A 17,332-nucleotide genomic window follows, 5' to 3' on the forward strand; every position below is an offset into this window, starting at 1 on the left:
TCTCTGTCCCTCCCCCGCTCACACTGTCTCTGTTTCTCTCAAGATAAATAAATGTTAAAAAATAAATTAAAAAAGAATATCCTGGATGAAAATATTTCTATTTACCGGGAGGTGAAGCAATAATCATCAGAAACATAAACGAAATCTGTCAGTATTCTAAACTTACAAATCTATTGCCCACAGTCTATTTTCTTTCATAAAACACAGCAGTTACATATAACAAATGTCAACTAGATTTTTCGAGATTTATGAAGAGCATACCTTTTATGACAATGTGGATATCACATGTTCTGTTATTGCCCGAGGGGTCAGTGGCTGTATACTGCACTATGGTCTCTCCATGAGGGAAAAGGTCCCCTGGTGTATGGCTTCTGGTGATAATCAATACAGCCCCTAGAAAGGAAAGAAGGGATCTAGTTTTGGGATGACTGGTCTGCAGTCACTTTCCTTAAGGAGTAGGCTCAAAGCCTCATGAGATTAAGGCATTCTTGCTGAGTAAGTGACTTTTCCTTGAATGTGTCAGTCTGGAAACTTAATTAAGAGATCCATTTAATTTGCATTTTTTATTACTGTTTACTGGGCTTTAGTGAAACCTTTAACATGAAATTCAGTTGTATTTGCTCATTTTTTTCTGCTGTCCTATGAACTTTTATCATTTTGGGGACATTCGTTTAAGAAATGAGTATGAATACATAGAACTGTACTAAAGATACAAATAAAATGCATAGTTTATGCCTTCAGGACAATATAAGCTTAGAGATTCAGTGAATTTATTAGAAATCTTCAAGTCCAACTAGTACAGGTTTAATAAATGTCCGTTGAATACTGAATGAAGGGAACCCAAAGAATAGGTAAGACTAATAATTGTAAGACTAATAATATTCAATGGCATGTAATTATCCAGGCATTAAAACATATTACCTTATGTGATTATTCATACCACGTAGACAAGATATAATTTGCTTTTCATTTCTTTTATCCTTTCAAAAGCTTTTAAGGGGCGCCTGGGTGTCTCAGTTACTTAAGCATCCAACTTAAGCTCAGGTCATGATCTCACGGTTCAGGAGTTCAAGCCCCGCATCGAGCTGTCTGCTAATAGCATACAGCCGGCTTTGGATCCTCTGGTCCCCTCTCTCCGTCCCTCCCCCACTCGCGCACGCGGTCTCTCACTCTCTCTCAAAAATAAGCATTAAAAAAAGCGTTTAAAAATGAAATACAACTCAGTGTTACCCCGCGGCCCGCAAACTCCCTGCGCTCGCACCTGAGTTGTCTGAGAACTGAGGCTCATCCCAGGTTGCAGCATGTTCCTTCTCTGAGACCTGCATCGGAGGCGGGGATCTGCACCAGTCTATGCTAGGGGGCTCTACGTCTGCAAAACAGGAAAGCAGAGAAAGAGGTCACAAATGGTATTCAAAAATGAGGAGGAGGTTTGCATAAGAGAACTGAAGTGTACTTGTGCTGGCAGAAGGCCTTGACCTTGTTTGCACAAGGCTGGCCCGGGAGTCCCTTTGACAAGGAGATACGTTTTAATATTCCTGGTCTCAAGGCAAGAGAGAGAGCCGGTTCTTGCTATACTGCCCTCTGCCTGTTGAAGAAGAAATACCCGGTGCCTAAAATCACCCTGTGCTCAGTGATGTCAAAGACAATTGTGGATGCGGTGGACATCGCACCTAGAGTAGTTGAGCTGACGGACCAGGAAGTAAAGAGAACCTTCCTAAAAAAGTGCAAGGAGTGAAAGTGCAAGGAGTGAAATGCCCAAATCTCAGAGTAGATGAATGTAAGGGACTTATCCGAAGTCAAATTGAACTGCAATTTGCAAGAAATCGAAGAAAATTGCAACTGCAGGAATCCAGACCAGGGTGCTTCTATCCATGATATAGGAGTGTTTGGATACAGACACTCGGAAATTAAATGAGCTGTATCTGGGAGAATACAGAGATTTCTGTTTAACCCTAAGTCTTATGAATAAATTCCAGTTTTCTCTTTTCCTCATGCTTGTCATTTCATTAGTGTAGTGCCTTTGGTTTGACTACTTTCCTAGACTGTAAACTTGGGGGACCAGTGACGAAGTCTCCCTTGCTCTCGGTTAGGTTTTCACTGCACAGCATAGCACCTCGCCCATCACACATGCTCAGAAAAACTTGCTGAACAAAGAAAAAAGTGAAAAAAAGCTGAGTGGAGGTCTGTGCACTTGAAGAGTGACTCAATCAAGTCAAGTAAGTTAAACTGACGAATCTGGCAGTATTTGCTACTTTCCCAAAAGACATCGCAAATAGGTTCTTTCCTGGATTTTCTACACCTATCTGATTCTACACAAACATTTTAAAATTGAATTGCAGGTACAAGAGAGCACTAAGACTCAGTCGATTACTGTCAGAAGAATGGGAGTTACTTGCAGAGGTACTATCTCCAAAGGAGAGAGAGAAAGTATTTCAAAGCAAGTGAGGCAGTATTTCCTAGAATGCTAAGCCAAAGCATTCCTGCTTCCTCTCACTTATCAATAAGACACCCACACCTGTCATCTGAGGAAACAAGACAGTGTAGGTTTTAGAATATTTTCTCTCTCTCTCTCTCTCTCTCTCTCTCTCTCTCTTATCTCTCTCTCTCCTATCTCTCTCTCTCCTCTCCCTCTCTCCTCATCTCCCTTTCTCTCACCTTCTCCCACTTCCTCTTCTTTCCCATGTCCCCTCTCTTTCATAATTTGAAAACCCAGCTAGTGTCTACTTAGACATCTGAGTACGTATTTTACATTTCACTGTGCTCTTTATTGTGAAACATTATTATTTGGCAAATGCTTGGGGCACCTGGGTGGCTCAGTCAGTTAAGCCACTGACTATGGCTCAGGTCATGATCTCACAGTTTATGGGTTCAAGCCCTGTGCCCAGCTCTGTGCTGACAGCTCGGAACCTGGAGCCTGCTTCGGTTTCTGGGTCTCCCTCTCTTTGCCCCTCCCCAACTTGTGCTCTGTCTCTCCCTCTCAAAAATAAACAAACATTAAAAAAATTTTTTAAAAACTTGGCAAATGCTTGAACCACAATGCCATGTTTAAGATCATAGAACCACAAAAAACAAATCCAGCATCTTTTTCTTATGATTAGCAAAGTTCATGCTTAAAACAAGTGAAAAAGCATTAAAAATACCTAAGCATTCTGAAATGAATTAGATGGATTTTTACTTGAGTACTTTACCAAAACCTATCAGTTTTAGGGTAAGGAACCAGTCTGGTGTACATTAGTTATTTCAAGAAGTTATTTAAAATTCTTAAAATAAAATGAATTTAATATGTTGAATTTTTAAACAAACACATTAAAATATATGAGGCGAATAAAGCTAAATGTCAATATGTTTACATAGAACCTAATGTGAGTCAGGCACTATTTCAAGTGGTCTATGTATTTTAACTAATTAAAAAAACTCACAGTAACCCTATGATATAATATGTTAATTGATTCTATTTTTGGATGAAGCAGATTGGGTTCAGAGTCTGTGTTCTTGACCACTAAAGCCAGCTACATACCCTATTTCTCTATATTTTACATCTTGGCGGTGGGCATCTGGTATCTATTGAATGTCTACTGAGTTGATTGAAAGTACCAAGACCAATCAGAAGACGAAGAAGTAAACCAGTTCCCCACCCAAAATAAGGATTGATCTACAGCAGTAGTTGTGAGGGTGAAGAGACTGGGGCAGACTTCAGAAACAAGTAAGTGAAACCAGAACTTGATAGCTAATTGAATGTTGGTGATGGAAGGAGAGGAGTCAAGGGTGACTTCCAGATTTTTGCATGGTAGGGAGGTGGCTGGTTGTGTCATTCTGAGCTAAGAGATATACGAGGTTGGGGTGAGTCTGAAACGCCTGTAAGATATTTACAGGGGAATGTTGACTAGGCAGTTCTATATATTGGTTTGAATTTCAGAAAATAGATCTAAGCTTGAGATAGAAATCTGGAAGTTGTCAGTTAACAAAATCACCAGGAAAACTAGAGAGAGAGAGAAAGCGAAGAGGGCCAAGGCTGGAACCCTGGGGATGATCCACATTTGAGAGTCGGCCTGAGGAAGAGAAGCCATGTAGGAAAGAGATAAAGGAGAAATAAGAAAAATGAGCTGTGGAACCAAGACAGACTGATGTCAGATAAGCTAGGGAAAGGAGACAGTTTTGATAAGGAGAGTGTGGTTAATAATGTAAAATCTAAGGGAAAACTATGTAAAATAAGAACTAAAAAGTGTGCTGTAATTGGTGCTTTCAGTCAATTGGGTGCCTCTGATGAAAGTAGTTTGTATGTGAGTGAAGGGGAAGAGAGTCACTTGAGTGACTCTGAATATAAATGGCTGTTGAGACAAAACAGATGACAATTACTGGGAACTTTTCAAAAGGCTCATATTGGAAGAAATCAGAGAAAGGCATCAATAGTTAAAGAGTATGTAGGTTTCAAAGAGGGAGTGGCCTCAGCAGGTTTCAATGCCAGCAGGAAGAATCAGGTGGAGGGAGCTACTGAAGATAGAAAAGCCAAGCCCTTGGAGTACTGGTTATTTTCACAATTCTACTCAAGCAATTTTGTGACTTACCAATAACCTTGACATGGAAAGTGCAGCTGGCTTGGTTGCTGGATAGATCAACTGCTGTATATGTGATCGCAACATCTCCAATTGGGAAAAGGTAAGGTGGGGTGAAAGCTGGATGGACATGGATTGATACCTTTTAGAGATAAATAAATATTTTTGAAAGTTAAGGTTAATTTCAATAGTATGTTTACCCTTCATATATTTAAATATTATTAGGAAAAATGAAATTTAAAATGACATGATCAATATTTCATATATATTTAGTAAATTGGAAAAAAAATCAGGCACAGCCTTTTAGTGTGTTTCTTTTCAGACTAATATTCTATTTGCATAGTTAGTGCAGCCGATATACATATGGAATATTATTCTTTGTTTTTTAAACATAATATCTTAGGGGTGCCTGGGTGGCTCAGTCTGTTGAGTGTCCAACTTCAGCTCAGGTCATGATCTCACAGTTCGTGGGTTTGAGCCCCACGTCGGGCTCTGTGCTGACAACTAGCTCTGAGCCTGGAGCCTGTCTTCAGATTCTGTGTCTCCGTCTCTCTCTGACCCTCCCCTGCTCACACTCTCTATCTCTCTCAAAAATAAATAAAAAAATAAACATGGTATCTTAAAACACTCTTTATTCTGTTACATAGTCTTTAGAATTTATGGTTAATTTAAATGCCTCTGTAATTTTCTATAGAATAAATATATGGTAATTTTTAAAAATCTATCAAAGGACTTTTAAATTGGTCCCAAATTTTATGTAGCAAACAGTCTTGGGGTGAACAGTTTTCTACAGGTAATTCTAAAATATTTTTATTATGTCTTTATAATAAATTTCCAGAACTAACCTCGAAGTCATTAACAATGTATTGATAGCTAATACAAAATTTCTTTCCCAAAACGTGGTAGTAATTTGCATTCCCATTTGTCAGTAGTTGAGAGTCAGTGTGAAAGTTCCCACTCTAAGTTCTCTGACCTATATTACCTACCATTACTCTTTGGTAACTCAAAAATATGACACCAGGTCATTGTTTAAATCACAGTTTCTTAACGCCTTCTACTGAGATTAAGTTCTCATATGTTTACACAATATGGAAAGATGGATATATTCGTTTCTTTTTTTTTTAAGTTTATTTATTTATTTTGAGAGAGAAGGAGAGACACTGAGAGAGAGTGCACATAAAGCAAGCAGGGGAAGGGCAGTGAGAGAGGGAGAGAGAATCCCAAGCCGGCTCTGTGCTGTCAGCGCTGAGCTCCATGTGAGCCTCTAACCCCAACAGCCATGGGATCATGACCTAAGCCGAAATTAAGAGTGGGGTGCTTACCTACTAAGACACCCAGGCACCCCCGTTCTTTTCTTTTTGAATTATATGCTTGCGCCTTCTTAGTCCATTTGAAAATTATGTTATAAAAATACATTTACATTAACATGTAAGGTGATACATATTCTTACCTTTGACACACTTGAAGCATTTTTTTCCAGTTTGCTATTTGTCTTTTAATTTAGAAAATTTTTTTAAATAAAAATTTAAAAATACTTCTGTGGTCAAATACACTTGCCTTTTCAATTCTACTCTTGAAACTAAACACATGTGCTACATTTAGTGTGAATTCTCGTTAGATCCTGAAATATGTCCCTGTCTTCTTCCCAGTGCTTGATGCTGATCATGATGAAGGTGGCAACAATGCATGTTTTCATGGGGCTTTTAATGAAAAGTAGAAACCACATGTGACGGACTGATCATTCAGCACATATACCACCCGCAGTACACTTATATGTGACAATGGACGTCACATTTGCACTTTTTTTTTTTTATTTATTTCTAGGAGAGAGAGAGAGACAGCGTGAGCAGGGGAGGGTCAGAGAGAGAGGGAGATACAGACTCTGAAATAGGCTCCAGGCTCTGAGCTGGCAGTCAGCACAGAGCCCGACGCGGGGCTCGAACCCACGAACCGCGAGATCATGACCTAAGCGAAAGACGAACGCTTAACCGACTAAGCCACCCAGGCGCCCCACATTTGCACTTTTAAATTCACATTTAAAAGTTACCTTGTCTTTAGTTACCTAAAATACCATATGATCTCATTTAATGCAGAATCTAAGAAAACAAAACAAACCCATAGATACAGAGAATAGATGGTGGTTGTCAGAGGTGGGGATGGGGGTAGGGGTGAGGGTGGTGAAATAGGTAAAGGGGATCAAAAGGTACAAACTTCCCTCTATAAAATAAAGAAATCTGCTAGATGTGTGATGGGTATTAAGGAGGGTACTTGTGCCTGGGTGGCACAGCTGGTTAAACATCTGACTTTGGCTCAGGTCATGATCTCACGGTTCCTGGTTCCTGAGTTCGAGCCCCACTTCTTTTCCTCCCTCTCTCTCTCTGGTCCTCATGGGATTCTCTCTGTCTTTCTCTGCCCTTTGCTCACTTGCACCCTCTCTCTCGGGGGGAAAAAAAAGGAGGGCACTCATTATGATGAGCACTGGGTATAATTGATGAATCACTAAATTCTACCCCTGAAACCAATACTGTACTAACTAGAATTTAAATAAAAATTTAAAAAGAAAAAAAAAATAAATAAAAATAACATAAAATAAAAACTAAAAAAATAGGGGTGTCTGGGTAGCTCAGTTGGTTGAGCACCTAACTCTTGGTTTTAGTTCATGGTTTGTGGGTTTGAGCCCTGCACTGGGCTCTATGCTGACAGTGCAGAGCTTGCTTAGGATTCTCTGTCTCCCTCTCTCTCTCTCTGCCTCTCTGTCTCTCAAAAATAAATAAACCTTAAAAAAATAAAATATTAAAAAATACACCCCTTAAAAGAAGCCCGTTTTACACCACACACCAGCACATACACACACCAACACACACGCAAACTTACACACACACACACATACACACACAAACTTACACACACACACACACACAATCAATCAATCAATCAATCAATCCTGGGAATGTAATGTACAGCATAGTGACTATAGTTAATTTTTTTTAAGTTACCTTGATTATAAGTATATTTAAAACAATTACCAGAACAGTTTGTGTGTGTGTTGTGGGCGCCCACCCCAATATAGACTGGCTGGCATGATTTATACATATTTATAGGCAGCTGTGAAAACAATGTACCATCAAAGTATCTTCATGTATATGAATACTAAAAGTACAGGTTCAAGGGGAGTTAAATCCTAAATTAGTTCCTTTTCCAACATCTGATGGATAATTATCTCAAGCTACTGTATATATAATATTAAAATATTATATTCTGAGTAAAATACTGTGTTGGAAAAAAGCTGAATTAAAAACACTGAAATCTCCTTCACCTTGGCCAATATGCAATCCTTTCGGCCTCATAATTTAAAAGATATGTTCATAAACAGGAATTAAGATCATTTCTATAGCTTCTTTTTCTTGAAAGATCATCAAAGCTTAGTAAGCGTCAAAGGATTCTTAATCAAGTAATCTTAGTGGATACATAATACAGGTCCAAGGAATAAAAAAGTTTCCATTAAAAATTTTTTAATGTTTTATTTATTTCTGAGGGAGAGAGAGAGACAGCATGAACAGGGGAGGGTCAGAGAGAGAGGGAGATACAGAATCTGAAACAGGCTCCAGGCTCTGAGCTAGCTGTCAGCACAGAGCCCGACGCGGGGCTCGAACCCACGAACCGTGAGATCATGACCTGAGCTGAAGTCAGACGCTTAACCGACTGAGCCACCCAGGCGCCCCTAAAAAGTTTCCATTTTAGAGATTATTTTCTGATTTCTAGTTAAAAAAATTCAAGGCTAACCATTCTTTTATCCAATGAAGCATTAAAATTTATGAGTGGAGTTTATACGAAAAGCACTATCATGAATGTATTAGTAAATCTTCAATATCACACATAATTGCGGTGCGATTTAGAATCCACTTGAAAAGGATACAAATATTTGCACAAACCTTACCTTTTCCCCGGAGTTGTCTTTAGCTGTGGGGATTTGCCAGGTGATATTGGCAGAGTCTTGCTGTTCCTGAGTCTTTGCCTCTATGTCCTTAGGACAGCTGATCTGAGGAGCCTCCACATCTGACTCAGAAAATGCACAAACCAATAAATAGGTTGATACGTAATTCTAAGTCATTTAATAAAGAGGTAAAAATGTATGAATATTCTGTGACTCATTTTTTTTTGAGAGAGGAGAGAGTGAGAGTGCGGGAGGGGCAGAGAGAGAGAGAAATGAGAGAGAGACCCCCAAGCAGGCTCCATACTGTCAGCATAGAGCCCAGTGTGGGGCTAGATCTCACAACCCATGAGATCATGACCTTAGCCAAAACCAAGAGTCAGTCCCTCAACTGACTGAGCCACCCAGGCGCCCGTGACTCATTTTTTACGTCCCATTTCCAGATTAATTTGGAATGTACAACTGCTTTCACCACGGCTTATGACGCCCTTCCTGAACCGAAACCTGCTGACCTCTTAGCTTCTTCATCTCTATGGTCACCTTACTGGAACTTACTCTCCACACTGGATAGTCTCATTCCCATGGAAACCCCATGGTCTTTACTGCACCTGAGCCTTTGCCAATGTTCTTCCATGTGCCTGAGTCAGCGCCCTCTTCCCCCTGCACCTAGATAACTCCTGCTTGTCTTTTAACTCACAGACTAGCCACAAGCTCCTCAGGAAGTGCTCCCTCCACGGGCCCCCACAGACCCTCTGTCCTTCCTGACCAGACAAGCGACCATTCTGAAACTGAATTTTCTTCTCCAACAGAATTCAAATTCCTTTAAGGCCAGGATATCACTTGTCCCACTGTATTATACAGTGCTTGGCACACACTAGAAGCTCGGTAAATACTTTCTGAATGAAATAAGGAAACAATTTAAAAAAACTGGGGCCCCTGGCTGGCTCATGGGTTTGAGCCCTGCATCGGGCTTTGTGCTGACAGCCTACAGCCTGGAGCCTGCTTCCAATTCTGTCTCCCCCTCTCCCTGCCCCTCCCCTCCTCGCGCTCTGTGTGTCTCTTTCTCTCTCAAATAATGTTTATAAATAAACATTAAAAATTTTATAAAAAAGAAACAAACAACAAAATAAATGTGACTGTGACGGGAAAGAACCACACTTGAAAACAAGGCTGTCAAGTAGAATTAATTAGCAGCGCTAAAATGCACTGTCAAAACAACAAATTAAAGCCAATGTATTTTTTGCAGTGTGAAACTTTGCGGAACGGATACTGAGTTAGAGCTGGTAACATAAACATAATCCACATCTGTCACTGTAGACCTAAATTCTGAATATATAACATTAAAAAATCCCTTATTTTATGTTACATTGAATTGGGTCTTCTGTAACTTGCAGGTAAATAGATCTGAGTTGATATAATCTGTGCCTCATCTTCTTTTTCTTTGAAACTTTATACAATTTATATTTTCTTTTTTTCCTGGAGGGGCTTATACTTGGGCACTTTCCCCCCACAAATATGCATTAACATATTGACTCCGAAAATCTAAAAGAGTAGTGGAAATTTGTCCATACTTGAAGAATACTTTAACTGGATTTGGAATTTAAAGTTTATATCCATGTTCTTTCTGTATTCTTTGGACATTGCTATATTTCCTTCTGGTTTTTATAGTTGGAAATGAGAAGTATAATGTAAGTCTGGTTCTTGTTTCTTCTGTGCAGTTTCTCTCTTCTCTCTGAAAACTCATTTAAGACTTTCTTATTAAACTCTGGAAGTCAGAAATTTCACAAGTAGTGAAAATATGCTGCCTCATGGTCTGGGGCTATGACTGATCTCAAGTTTAGCTCAGAGAAACTTCCTTCTGGTGGTAGGAAAACTCTTCTCTATCCACTTCCCGCTCCCCTTCTAGAACTCTTTAGTAAATGGACACTGGGTTTTAAAAAACCTATCATTGGTATCTCTTAACTTCCATCTTTTTGGTTTCATCCGTTGGGATGTTCAAGTTCTTTGTTTATTATTTCTCCATTCTGAAGGAACTCTCAACTTGGTTCTTCAAATCACTAATACCGTTTTCACCAATATCTGTTCCACTTTATTTATCCTTCTCTTAGAGATATTTATGATGGTTTTACTTCTAAGAACTCTTTCTTGTTTTCAAGACCCCCTCTTACACAGCAGTCTATTGTTGCTGTAAGGCAGATGGCTATGTTCTCCTATGAAAGTAATAGGATGCAGGTTTCAACGTGGTGATAAACTCATGTATCTTTAAACTGATTTAGTCCTGCTTTATATAGGCCATTAAAATTCCTCAAGATTTTCATGTCCTGATGGAAAAATTATCTGTTTTCCAGCTTGAACATTGTCCTTATTTTTCTATTTCTTCTGTCATTGCCTGGCATACTATAATTGGATTCTGTAAATCCATCATTCTGAAACAGAAACCCTCCTAGATCATATTAGGATACTGACTACCACTTTATCACAGATTTGCAGCACAAGCTGCAAAGAGGCCCAGCCCCACACTGTACCAATATCCGATATATCACTATACAGGAATCTGGGGTCCAGCCTGACCGATGCAGGGGACCTACCTTTACAAACAGCTGTCTGAACTCTGTCGCTCCACTTTCCAGAGGTGGTGCATCTCACTTCTTCTCTGACGCCTGATAAAACGAATCCTCGACGGCAACTGAGTTGACAGATTGTCCCAGGTCTGGCGGGCTGCTTGCCACAGCTGGCCGGGAAGACCGTAACGCCTTTGGGCTTCTGAAAGGTGGGGCAGTGGCGCTCTGTTGTAGGGAAATGAAAGACTGTTGTTTGCATTCCCACGAATTTCAAGAAAAATACGACTGTGCTGCCTTGGAACTGATGTAAGAGACTAAATGGTATCTGTTGATGACACTGAACATTTGATAGATTATAAATAAAGCTAAGCTAGCTCTCTCTGGTTATCTCATGTTATTTTGCCAGTGGTATCAATACCTTGAAAAACTTCTGATATTTTAGTTAATGCCAACCATGACTTTTATCACTTGCGTGGAGTACATTCTTTCAGTTTGCAGAACATCTATGGCTCTGAAGTTTAAAATAGAGTCCCGCGTTCGTGGATTAAGCAAAATATTCAGCAATTAGTCTCCATTTTTTGGGCTTTTTTTGGTTCTATCTTTATGGAAGTGAGCACGGTATGAGAAAAGTTTTTATTTGGGGCCCCGACCCTTACCGCTATCTTTCAAATCAATGAAGAATAGCAAATGAAGGGGAGAGAATGCAAACAAAATGGAAAACCAAGACTAAGACTTAATGTAGGGTATGTGTGTGTGTCTCCGCCCGTGTGCACATTTATTTGTTGTAGGAATGATTCTGCCAGCAGCAATGCTAACATCTTTAGTTTGCACCTCCCATGTAATAATTGCTAACATGTATACAGCATGTTCTATGTACCAGGCAGTATTCTAAGTGCTTTAGAAGCACGGACTCGTTCAATCCTATGCACTAAATGGTATTATTATGATTCTTACTTAGAAGCAAGAGCACCGAGGCACAACTATGGGGAAGTTACCCACAGTCAACATTCTTGAGGCCACCCTGCAGCTAAGTGGCAGATTCTGTGTGCCTCTAAATACTTCACCACCATGCCTCCCTCCTGAGATTTCTTTTAACCCTCTGTGCCAGCAAATGCAGATTTTCCTGAGAAATTGGTTTCTTTCTTTTATTTTTGCACAGTATATGCCAAAGGACTGCCCAGCCTTCCTGTTCTGCTGTGATGAAGGGCAAAACCAGAGCCAAATTTGTGGTTCAAATATAATGACTATGTTGGGCTCAGTGTCCCTTAGTTAGGGATGGTTCTTTATAAATTAAGAAAATTATTATTTTGACTGTGATAATTGTTGAAGATTTTGTTCCCTGTTAACATTCTCTTTTTTATTGTTTGCTTATGGTATTTTGGGCAAACATGTCTTTTTAATTTTTTATATACTCAAATCTACTGATTTTACTTCTGCTGCTTTTATACTTAAGTTCTGAAATTGGTTAACATTCACCTTATTTAACTATACTGTCTTCTAATTTTAGTGGTTTTATTTTTTAAGTTATATTTTAATGCTTGTGAAGAATTAATGTCAGTGTCTGGTATGAATTAAAGACATACAAGAATTTCATTTTGTTTCATTTGTTTTTCCCAAAGAGCTAGCCAATTTTTCTATATTATAGATTGAATACATCTTTTCTTCCCAACTGACCTGTGATGCTTCCTTAGTAATAGATGAAACTCATAGGTTTCAGAATCTATTTAGTCATCTTGATCTATATGGCAGTATTTGCAAAACTTCATTTTTGTATTTTCAGTATATATTTTAAAGCCCAGTAGGAACCACTATCTCTTTAATCTTCTTTATTACTTTTCCTTTTTCAATCTTATTTTTGTGATTTTTGCCTACATATTCTTCTAGATAAGCTCTAGAATCACTTCCTAACTCCAAAAGAGGGTCAAAAAGACAAGCTCTGTTGGGATTTTAAATGAGATTGCCTTTTACCTATACATATATTGAGAAAGAACTTACATTTTGATAACATTTTATGAAAATATTAAGGTATGTTTTTTACCCCTCGGTAACATTTTATAGTTTGTGTGACTTAGGTTCCACACACTGCTGTTTAAGGTTATTCTTATAATTTTATATTTTCCATAGATCTTCTGAATGTGATTTTTCACTATATATTCTGTTTATCACTGTATGTGGAAAAGTTTTTTATTTGGTATTCTTCTGACTTTAGTGAACTCTCAACTCTCTTAGTAGATTCATTCAATTTTAGACATGTAATCTACAAATGATGATGGTTTTAAATCCCCAAAGCTCTAACCTTAAGATTTATTACAAGTGCTCCAGCTCGGAGAACAATACTCAGCAATATGGATGATTCTGAGCAGTCTTTCTCTTCCTAGATTTAATAAGACCGCCTATATTGCTTCCATAAGCGGCTGCAGGTTTAGGAAGGACATCATTTTTCTTATGTTAGTTATCAACATGAATTCCTCAGAATTGTATTGAAAGTGTGTTTTAAACGATGATGAATGGCATTTTTATCTTCTACCAAGCAGCCATGTGGATTTTTCCTACTTGTTATAGTGAAAGAATTCATTATGTTGATAGATTATATCTTATTTTAAGCCCTTCTGCATTCCTAGGATAAACTCTACTTGTTTGGCAGGCCATTCTCTTAGATATGGATTTGTAGCATATTTGCTGTTACAGTTTATTATCTGTTTTTTGGAAGCACCTATCAAGTTACCAATAAAATAATACTATTTTATTTGTTAATATAACCTGTTTAGCTTCCCATTACTTGGGCCAAATTATATGCTACAGAGTTACTGTTTCTGAAAAGCTTGGAATAACTTCATCATTCCTCAGTCATTTTTGGAGTAATTAATACTCTGATAACATTTCCCACTTCTTTATGACTAATTATACACTTGCATTTCTACTTTTTCTTGATTCATTTAAAAACTTTCATTTTCATAGAAAGGCATCCATAATATCAAGATTTTTTATTTTATGTGCACACATTTATATATGATGTTTTATTATTTGAAAAACCTCTGGCCTCTTATATACTTTGTTAGAGCTTCTTAGACTAATTTTATTTTTGCATTTTTCTTACTTATACTTTAAAAATACATTATTTTATTCAAAGATTTCCCTCTTATTCACTCCATGGCATCCCATCTCCCTTTATAGTTCATTTTCCTTTACTTAAATATTAGTATGTAGGTCTTTCATCTTCCGTTGCAATCTTTCTTCTCCTAACTTTTGAATTTAATGTTTAATTATATCCATTCTCCCTGTTTAATAATAAAAGGATTTATAACTATAAAATTACATCAGTGTATAATTTGGGATTTTTTTTTTTTTGGTAATGTTTATTATTTTGGGACAAAGAGAGACAGAGCTTGTGACAGGGAGGGGCAGAGAGAGTGTGAGCAAGACAAAGAATCCAAAGCAGGCTCCAGGCTCTGAGCTATCAGCACAGAGCCCGATGCGGGGCTTGAACTCACGAACTACAAGATCGTGACCTGACCCAAAGTCCGATGCTTAACCGACTGAGCCATCCAGGTGCCTGAATGTGTATAATTTAGCCCATAACTCATAACTCTGGTTTTAGGAATTTCTCACTTTCATTTTTTATTTTCTAAAAATTGTATTTTAAAATTTCTCCTTTATCCACTTAATTCATTTATCTCTCTTTGTATTGAGGTCTATACACTTTTGTGGTTTTTTTCTAGTTTCATACTTTAGAAAATGTTAAGAACAATCGTTAATAACACTGATGCTGTTATATGTTTCAAATAACCTTTCTTTTTCAGTGTTTGCCTTTTAGTAATGTAAAGAATTCGTTTGAAGAGTTACTGTTTAGTATTTAAGTCATTATGTATTTAAATATTTATGTATTCAAATCTAACCCCTTTCCTTTGATTCTTAGGAAGTTCTTCTCCATTAAAAACGCAGATTGTTTTTTTATTCTTATAAAGTTCTCCTTCATAAAATTCTGTACCTTTTCTTACATTTCACTCCTTAATTTGCCCAACTTAACTAATGAACTTAATTTAGTGATTTTTAGTGCATACGAGTCACAACTGATTTTTAGATAAGTGTTCCCCCATTGATTTCTGAAACTTCCTTTACTGAGTGCTACATTCTTCTATAAACTAATGTTTGTTTCTATACCATATTTTGTCATGTGTAGCTCCATTATTCTGTGCATCCTTGTACCATTAATGTGCTATTTTCATTACCGTCGGTGCACAATCTGTTTTATGTTGAGAATAAGTTCTCCCTAATTTTACCTCATGTTCAAAATTTTTCTGTTTTGTACCTATCTATTCTCCAATACACATTCTATTCACTTCTATCATTTTTTAAAATCAGAAGTATCATAGTAATTATGGTTGTTGTCAGAATTTGGAGGCTACAATGAGTGGTTCTCCAATAAACTGTAAAAACGGATACAACTTCCCTTTGATGGTTACATAAATCAGCAAGATTTGCATTTGCTTTAAATCATTAGAGAAATGTGCACAATAATTTTAAAAGGAATTGAGAATAGGAAAATCTTATTAAATGTATTATTTTTTAAAGTTTTGTTTTATTCATTTTGAGAGAGAGAGAGAGAGCACACGAGTCAGGGAGGGGTGAGAGAGAGGGAGAGACAGAATCCCAGGCATGCTCTGTGCTGTCAAAGCAGAGCCCAACTCTGAGCTTGATCTCACCACCCCTGAGATCATAACCTAAGTGGAAATCAAGAGTCTGATGCTTAAGTGACTGAGCCATGCAGGCACCCCTGTATTACTATTTTTAATGAAAGATTGGGTCCCTTAGAAGAGGAGTTGATTAGTCATGGAAGCAGGGAAAGAGATGATTCACAGTAGTAAACATTAGCATTTACATAGAAAATCTAGTGTAAGGAGACAACATCCCAACTAAAGAAGTTTATTGAGATTTATTGTGCCATTGTAAAGGCACCTTTTTTATGATGGTAGATCCATCATCTTTACTTCTTTAATTCTGTGGAATATCTGAAGAAGCTATCGCCCTTTGTTTGGGTCTCATATAAACTAAGTACATTCTTGAGTTGGGTGTTCTTGCAGCTTCTGCCTACAGGGAAATACAACGCATGCCAGGCCTACAGTGTCCATAATAGTAGTACAGTGTCCATAATCATAGGCATCTCATTGCTCATGAACCGAATTTTTGCTTAATAGTAAATTCATTTGCCTGCCCAAGAGGGATTAATCTCTTCCCAGTTTGATACCAGTTTTTCTGATCTGAAACAGTGACGGTTAAATGAATGTCCCCACACCCTGTAAGCTCAACACCTTCCTGATGATACCTTTCTTTATCATCAACCATGGATCCAATACTAGATGATACTAGAACAAACCTGTAAATCAATTTGGAAGGAACTGACATATTCATAGTACCTAGTTTTCCCATCTTGGATCTTGGTATATTTCAATTTATTCCTTATACATAGTACTTTTTCCTTTTTTGGATGTTGGTTATTTAATTATCTACATGCCAAGCCAGTATACTACATCTGACATTTTATAAGGATTCACTAAATTGTAGTTATAACCTCATCATCATCTTTATTATCATTGTCATTTGTATTTGCAGTGTATAATGAGGAACAAACTGGAAATGTTTCTGAATTTATTCATTCCGGACCTGATTTCAGTAGGGAGATGTCACAACTCTTCAAGAAGGACAAGGCAAAAAAATTTTCTGATGAAATAGAAGGTTCACTGGGTCATGATTTTGTCCTTTTATCAACAAGGTAAAAGTAACTTCTGTTTAAAAAAGCAAGGGAATCACAGAGAATTTGGTTTTTTAAAAATCCACCCAAATTGGCCCCAGTTAAAAAAATATGTCATCACCATTTCAAGCTGTAAACTTCAGTGACTTGGATAATGGGATTCTGGTGTAGAAGGAATAAAACTGCACATTTGTTTATGTACCGGTGTGCCTGTGTCTCTGTGCGTCTGTATATATGGATGTGGATTTATATTCATTACGAACCAGTTTTTAGTTCTAGACCTTCAGAGAAAAGAGGAGAAATCAGAGAACAAGAGAAGTAAACCACCGAAGGCACCATGCCTTCCATGACTTACCCACACACCGAGGTTCTAGACCATCCCACTGGGTGTTGGCTTGACAGGTAAGCTTAGCACTTCCTTCTAGTCTGTACCCTTCCTCACAGGTAACCAAACACACTGTCTTGTAGGACATTTCCCTGGTAGAACAGCTGATGCGGCCGTGTTTGGGTTGGCGGAGATGGGGGCATGTTCGTACTA

General features: G+C 37.9%; 1 protein-coding gene across 1 annotated transcript in view; it reads right to left on the reverse strand.

Moving 5' to 3' along the window:
- SVEP1 (sushi, von Willebrand factor type A, EGF and pentraxin domain containing 1) overlaps positions 1 to 17,332 on the reverse strand; it is a 191,645-nt gene that overhangs the window by 104,001 nt on the left and 70,312 nt on the right. The window contains 6 exon segments of the mRNA XM_039239447.1: positions 262 to 393; positions 1,262 to 1,369; positions 4,566 to 4,695; positions 8,491 to 8,609; positions 11,073 to 11,270; positions 17,150 to 17,329. Of these exon segments, the coding sequence (XP_039095378.1) occupies positions 262 to 393; positions 1,262 to 1,369; positions 4,566 to 4,695; positions 8,491 to 8,609; positions 11,073 to 11,270; positions 17,150 to 17,329 (867 nt within the window).

This window comes from Hyaena hyaena, unplaced genomic scaffold, assembly GCF_003009895.1.
Source record: "Hyaena hyaena isolate Hyena2069 unplaced genomic scaffold, ASM300989v1 scaffold_6, whole genome shotgun sequence".
NCBI classification, from domain to species: domain Eukaryota; kingdom Metazoa; phylum Chordata; class Mammalia; order Carnivora; family Hyaenidae; genus Hyaena; species Hyaena hyaena.